The sequence below is a fragment of the Vanessa cardui genome, chromosome 18, assembly GCF_905220365.1.
Source record: "Vanessa cardui chromosome 18, ilVanCard2.1, whole genome shotgun sequence".
Lineage (NCBI taxonomy): Eukaryota > Metazoa > Arthropoda > Insecta > Lepidoptera > Nymphalidae > Vanessa > Vanessa cardui.
This window is the reverse complement of record NC_061140.1, coordinates 3,576,934-3,584,922: the sequence shown is the minus strand read 5'-3', so window position 1 is coordinate 3,584,922 and position 7,989 is coordinate 3,576,934. Positions and strand designations below refer to the sequence as shown.

The 7,989-nt window shown below is 33.4% G+C and overlaps 1 protein-coding gene across 1 annotated transcript; it reads left to right on the top strand.

Moving 5' to 3' along the window:
• The first annotated feature begins 471 nt into the window (after positions 1 to 471).
• On the top strand, positions 472 to 7,244 carry LOC124537286 (ubiquitin carboxyl-terminal hydrolase 14). The gene is made up of 11 exons (XM_047114078.1): positions 472 to 656; positions 993 to 1,171; positions 1,612 to 1,719; positions 1,831 to 1,945; positions 2,761 to 3,010; positions 3,455 to 3,611; positions 3,752 to 3,817; positions 3,895 to 4,077; positions 4,165 to 4,276; positions 4,953 to 5,132; positions 6,083 to 7,244. The coding sequence occupies exons 1-11, from the start codon at positions 641 to 643 to the stop codon at positions 6,211 to 6,213; spliced, it is 1,497 nt and encodes a 498-aa protein (XP_046970034.1). The 5' UTR covers positions 472 to 640; the 3' UTR covers positions 6,214 to 7,244.
• Positions 7,245 to 7,989: the final 745 nt, after the last annotated feature.

Here is a 7,989-nt window from a genome sequence, read left to right as displayed (position 1 = left end):
GTAAACAACGAAAACTGCGTCAATTTTCTCAATAGTATAGTTTTCAAACTATTAGGTAATTTAAATGTAAATTTCAAGAGTAATGAATACCACTGCTCTAGCCTATACCTAAATCCTTATATACATCTCATTTTTTTTTCAAAAATGTCTATCAACATGCTAATAAAATACTATAATTATAACAGGAATTTTAAAATCTTTCTTGAACTTATTAATTGCCTTTGCATTAATATGAACGTAAAATGATAATTTTAGATAGTTTTTAAATTATTTTTCTGAAATTTCATTTTATCTTGTATAATATAATAGTGAATTTAGAAAAGAAAAACTTGATAATATTATCTTCAATGAGAGAAACATTTGAGATGTTTCGCTTCTTTGAAACTGTAATTCTTTGCATTTTGATTATTTATGCTGTTACAAGTATCCATTACGATAAGATTATAATGTTATGTCCAGTTTTTCACTTTATCTGTGCCCTGTGGGAGATAAAACAAACTAGAAATTGACAAGACAGTTTGCCATCGAATCCCACGAAGTTAATCTTAATCGTGACTTTCAATTTTTAATTTTAAAACTGATAATATTTGATTTCTATTAGGACTATTTTGTGAAGGTTCAACTATAATACAACAGCATTATGCCGAAAGTTTCAGGTGACTTGTGTTTATTATACATTTCGAAAAATTGCTTATTCATTCCAATAAATTGAGGTTACGATATTTGCTTTGAATCTATGAAAAATGTTTTTGAAAAATTTGTGCAAACAAGTTTTTATAGCCATATAGTTAATAATATTAATAATTATTATTTAATTTCATTATTACTGAGTGAACAAAGAAAATGTTGTTTTTAAGATGTCAAGGATAAATACCATAAATACCGGCATTCGACAATTGTAGTGATATTATTGTTTTTAAATCATAAATTTGTATTAAAAGTACTTATTTTGACCTTGAGCCTTTAATAGATGGAAATTTTTCTTTATATAGTCAAAGTAAAGTGGGGTAAGGAGATGTATCCAGATGTCGAAGTGAATACGGATGATGAACCGGTTGTATTCAAGGCTCAAATCTTCGCACTGACTGGTGTGCAGCCCGAAAGACAGAAAGTTGTATGCAAAGGTGTCACCCTCAGAGATGACAGTTGGGCAAATTTTAAACTCTCAAATGTAAGTAATTAATGGAATTTCTTTAGAACATATCAATAAAATGTCAAATATTATTGCCAGTGTTACTCAGATTGATGTAAGAATTCAAAATATTATTTTATGTACTAAACCTAAAACAGCTAAAATCTCTACTCGCATCACAATTTGACAACAAGAACAAATTAAAACACATCATAGGCACAAACGTCTGTGGAGATAGAAATATGACAGGCATTGACAACCAACATGCGTAAAAAACCATGAAAACATCTAAGTCTTAATAAAGATTACCTGTTTTGATTTTATTTGCATCTCATCATTACATATGCTCATAAACTTATAGAGTATATTTGTTTGAAGATTTATCGGGTTGCTTTAAAAGACACAACATATCATACAAATATATTTTGACTTTACAATGTGTCATGATTTACCATTTGTATCTCTATATTTACTTGTAGAATGCCTTGGTGTTAGTTATGGGCAGTAAAGAGGAAGATGTCCCAGCGGCACCAGTTGAACAGACACGCTTTGTTGAAGACATGAATGAGTCAGAATTGGCAACCGCTGTAAGTACTTTTTACCCTACATGAATTATTTAATTAAAATGTAATTTTAATAGTTACAAAAGAAGAATGCATCAGTATAAAATTATTAAATGACATTTTGTTTTTTTCTAGTTGGACCTTCCAGAGGGTCTTATTAACTTAGGCAACACGTGTTATATGAACGCAACTGTGCAGTGCCTCAAAACAGTTCCTGAATTAAAAAATGCATTACTTGGTTATGATCCATGTGAGTACAATTAATTGTAAATAAACAAATTTGTTGAAGTTAATAATTTTTGGATAAAATTAGCCTCATTGTTATGAAATGTTAATCTCAAACAATCTTTCGGAGTTCAAACTTGGGCAAGCACTACTAAAAATTTGTGCGCTTAATTTGTGATTGTAATTCTCAAGGTCATACCTTTATCTACCATATGCAGGCTATATTCAACCTGCTTTAGACTATAATTTAACATATGGTGTAACTAAGGGCCCTCGCCCACGGCGACTTTTTGTAGCGATGCAGTAGCGATGCTGTCGCATATTCGCAACGATACAGTCGCGATGCGATCGCTGGCAGTGTGCCCTCGCCCACATAACCACGATTCAGTCGCGATGTCAACGCAATACTGTCGCGCTTCTGTCGCGATGCAAATGCGATTCAGTAACGGCACAAAATTGCCTGTGGTGATCGCTACAGTTGCAAGATGGACTCCGTTGAGGCAACATTAGTCACGTTGTCTTTGGTGCTGCTTTGTGAGCAGCCGAAACGAGGGCAACGAAACCGGCGTCCATATTGGATGCACCCATTTAACAAAGAGAGATTACTTGGTGGTTTCGCTCGTTTCTCTACTCACGCGCCATCCCCCCAACGTTCTCTCCCCGATGTCGTCCGACATGGCCGCGCGTTTGCATCGATACAGTTGCGATGGTGTGGCGCGTTGCAAATGCGACTAACGAGCGTTAGTATCGCTGCTGTCGCGCTTTTACGAAACGCGCGACTGCATCGCTACAAAAAGTCTCCGTGGGCGAGGGCCCTAATACATATCTGTATTTCTACAGCATCTGGAGGAGGAACTGCAGGTGGCCTCACATCTGCATTAAGTGAAACAATGCGAGCTCTAGAGAGTGGGGGTGCAGGTGCCTGTGCCGCGGCAGCTGCCAGATTACTAAATGCATTACATGCAGCTGCACCAAGACTAGCAGAACGAGGTGCTGGTGGACAGCTAGCTCAGCAAGATGCATCTGAGTGTTGGACAGAAATTGTGCGTGCTCTGAGGATGAGGCTTACTGTAGCTCCAGAACCAAATAGGTAGCAAAATCAGTAAAGATAGCTATAATAAATTTATTTTATATTTTTTAATCTGTTGATGAAAAGAGATCTTAGTAACCAATATATTTTTTCTAATGTTTTTTAACTTTTTAATATTTTTTGTTATTAAAATATTTTTTTTAGCTACTATGATGATTAGTTTTTAGTTACTTTTTTGAAGATTATTGTGCATGAGTTCTCTTATATCTCTCACTCATATTCTAATTGGACAGCATTCAGATACCACCACAGAGCTCAAGTTTAGATTTTTACTCAGGCATGCAACTTCCAGATCTTGTAACTTCCGCGTCTTGATACCTAGACATCAACTTCACCCACACCCTTATAATTTAGATAATAGACCAACAAGGCAGTCAAATAATTAATCTCTGTTTTTTATAATTAACTACTACTATTTTAATTCTTAATAATACATGTTTGCAGCAAATCCCTTATAGAACAGTACTTTGGAGGTACGTTGGATGTGGAGCTAGTATGCAGTGAAGCAGACGAGCCTCCAACACGCTCCAATGAGACATTCTTACAACTCTCTTGCTTTATCTCACAGGATGTCAAATATCTGCAGTCTGGACTTAGATCTGTAAGTAAATAACATTTTAATATACCTATGTTTCTTGTATAAAAAATTTATGTAACTTTTGTTGTTAAATATGTTTTTTTTTATGTCAATAATTAATTAAATTACAAGCAATCACATTTTAAATATTTAATAAATTACAGAAAATGGCAGAGCAAATCACAAAGATGTCGGAAACGTTGGGAAGGGATGCTGTCTATACCAAAACAGTATGTCTTAAACAATATGATTATATCTAGATAGTTATTTGGTTTGATATTAAATTAATATATGTTTTTATTTATAGAGTAAAATCAGCCGACTGCCGGCATATTTAACAGTGCAATTTGTGCGTTTTTACTATAAAGAAAAGGAATCAATCAATGCCAAAATTCTTAAAGATGTCAAGTTTCCATTAGAATTGGATGTGTATGAGCTTTGTTCGCCCGAACTTCAGGAACGTTTGACGCCAATGAGAAATAAATTTAAGGTAAAGTTATTTCTGAAACTAAATATGGTCATAGTGGATATTTTTCATAATATTCATGCTTATTCTATAATCGTTATTAATTTTTAGGAATTGGAAGATGCATCGGTCGAAAAGTCCTTAAATGCCAAGAATAAGAGTCACGGCGACAGTAAAAAAGAAAATAAAAAAAGGAGCATAGTGCCTTATTGGTTTGAAAATGGTAATTATATTATAAATACCTTTAAGTATTTCTTTTCATGTGACAAATAGACAAATTTATTATTGGATAATATTAGAATACACAACACCAAGAATTATCTAATAATTCCTCAAGTGTTCCACTCTGTTCTATGAGAAACAAGAACATAAGTGTCGATTTTAATATCAGGACTGATAGTACTCTTGGAAAATATGTCTGTTTAATGTCTTAAATTTTTGCGATTATTACACATTGAAATAAAACTAGTTATAACGGATTTGAATCGCGTATATTAATTATTTTTGACATCGGTAAACCCCGTGACCACGAACGCTGTAAAGTGCTCGAAACGTCGGGATGTCAAAAAAATTAATATACGCGATTCAAATCCGTTATAACTAGTTTTATTTCAAATATGTCTGCTACGTAAATCTATACTAATATTATAAAGAGGAAAATTTTGTTTGTTTGTTTGTAATGAATAGGCTCAAAAAGTACTGGACCAATTTAAAAAAATCTTTCACCATTCGAAAGCTACATTATCCACGAGTAATATAGGCCATATTTATTGCTAGAAAAGATATGGAATTCTTGCTAAAACTTAAGAAACGTAACCCAAGGTGTAAAAATCTTTTGTCCACCCGTGCGAAGCTGGGACGGGCTGCTAGTATAATATATAATCTGTGTGTCGCCACAGACGTCGGCAGCAACAACAGCGGCTACTACCGGCTGCAGGCCGTGCTGACGCACCGCGGGCGCTCGTCGTCGTCGGGGCACTACGTGGCGTGGGTGGCGCGCGGCGACGCCTGGCTGCGCTGCGACGACGACACCGTGTCGCCCGTCACCGAGGAGGAGGTGCTCAAGCTCAGCGGCGGCGGTGCGCACTACCCCCCTTACTACCCCCTCACTCGCCCTTCATACACCCTGTATATATGTAACGAGACATTAACATACAAACAACGAATATGTATATATGAACATGTAGAGGAAAGTAAAGTAACAGCCTGTGTTTCCCACTGCTGAGATAAGGCCTCCTCTTCCATTAAGGAGAGGGTTTGGAACATATTCCACCAGGCTGTTCCAATGCGGATTGGTGGAATGCACATGTGACAAATATCATCGAATGCACAGAATTTCGATGATATTTGTCACATGCAGGTTTCCTCACGATGTTTTCCTTCACCGCTGAGCGGTGCTTGCCTGGGTTTGAACCCGCAATCATCGGTTAAGATGCACGCGTTCTAACCATTGGATCATCTCAGCTCAGCTCAATATGAACATGTGGAAGCAAATAATGGCTTTGACGTAGCGAAATTATAGACATACAATGGCAACTGTTAATATATTTGCATATACTATCCAAGTATTTACTCTGTAAAGTCAAATTGCAGAATTTTACCATTTACATACTTTCATATGAATTGCCGCTATCATTGACTTTGACATATGAAACTGAAATACCATTGAATAAAATAAAGAAACATTAATCACGGCGAAGTTCACACAGTAGGCAAGATTGGAAATTTATTTAATCAATGTCCGGCTTGCAAATTATCACCCCAAGCTTACGCTACGCCACTGTTTACACGTAATATTATTCCATCCGTGAAAATGAGTCCTGTGGCACTAGCTCAGCGACTTTGTCACGTTATTTTCTTTGATACTATTGCCAACAGTAGGCGTTCATTTTTCAAGTTTTTAAAAGCTAAATGTTGTACATACTTGTTACTTTCTGTTATATATTAAAATTATTATTACAAACATTTCACAAATCATCTGTTGTAATTGGTTAAGCTTTGATTTTATGTGCAATTCTGTAACTTGCAGGTGACTGGCATTGCGCATACCTTTTGCTGTACGGACCCAAGATTTTAGAGGTCCCTGAAGAGGAGGAGGAGCCAATGGTTACGGATGTCACTGAGGGACCAGCTGGCAATCCTCCCACAGCACTCGCGTAATTACACTTCTATGAACCTGTCTCGAATGTAGGCTTTAGGAATGAGGGATCAAGTTTGTCAGGTATGGAATTATGGTAACTTCACTGATTTATCGAAATGAGATCTCATGATTGTTAACTAACGATATTAGTCTTGCATTTATTTTTGAATGTGTTTGATGTACATCAAAAATATATTTTACATCAAGAAACAACAATTAATAAAAAGTAAATTTTACAAAGTTTAATTTTAAATAACATCTCCATATGTTGTAAACGTTAAGAAAATAGGATTTTCGAAAAGTTTTCCTTATTTTACAATTAAGTGAGTAAATTAAAAAACTACTAATGTATAATAAATATGTCTGAAAACTATATTTTTATTTTATATGACTATATATATACTATATCTATAAAAGGGTAAACTTGACAAACTCGGGCTAATTTAAGGATCCACTATAGCGCCTCATTCTATACTTGATAATAGGGAATATGCACTTTTTGTTATTGAATTTTGAAATAAACCTAAAACTATATACAAAGAACTATTTGAATTAACCTTTATATAAACGTGGTACTTCACTTGGCTTATATTCAGTGTATACTGTATAGATAGTTTAATAAAGCAATATATTTGCTATTTACAAAAACATGAAAGCAAAAATGGTGCAGTACTCAGCAAGGATTTGTACATTTAACGCAAATATTTATTTCTATACAATGTTTTGCCGGTAACTAAAAATCAACAAGGAATAAGTAAGTGCCTTTTTGGGTTTATTAAGTAATTATACATAAATCTTCTATATGCTGTCGTGTTTTGATATTTTGCCAAGTGAGTGCTACCATTATTAACTATAAAATATCACAAATTACAAGTTTAGATTTTACCGCGCTTTGTTAAACGTGGTACATGAATATGTACATAATATTGTAAACATTATAATTTATAAATACATTTGACTGATCAAGAAATTGTATTAAACAATTATCAATCATTTTAATATTCGTTTGGGAGTAAATTATGTCATATGATAAATTAAAAATTGTTGTTCTATTAGATTTAGTTTTCAAAAATGTTTGTATTATATAATTTGTTTTTATTAAAAAACATTTTAAATAAACCATTATTTTATTATAACCTTTTTAAGTACTAGTAGTAAATGAAAATATTAAAAACAGTTTAATATAACATGCATATTCCCAATTATGAATATGTATATAACATAAGAAAAGTTGTAAGTTGTACTTTGTGTAGTTTTTCTATTTTTATAAATGTAAGGTATGCTTTTTGCAAAATTTATATCGATTTACATGAACATTCTACTATTACTATAGATAATAGAAACTACATCTAATCTTTTAATTAATTAAGGTAAATTTAAAGGTTAACAGTCTTTGTTTTTCTCATTGAAAAAATGTTATCAATTTAATTTACTATATAAATACATACATAGCATTACGACCAATATACCATTGAAAGACTTGAATTTTTTTTTTTTTTTGTAAAAGTGTGTCGCATTCTTTATTCTTGCACAAAATAGTTTAAAATTTATTATTAGTTAAAGAATGAAGTTAACGAAAGAAGCTCTTCTCATTCCTGTAAAAGCCAAGTGAGACACGTTTGAAGCAATATGCAGTTGCAATATGCTGACTGAATCAATGTTGTGTATTGAACCTTATTTATTGTAAATTTTAAATAAAGCATTGAAAATGCTGTTAATTGTTTAAAGCGCTTTATTTAGCACTTCTCAATAATGTCGTCTAAGTTCTGTGTACTAATGTATTGAATTTATAAGAT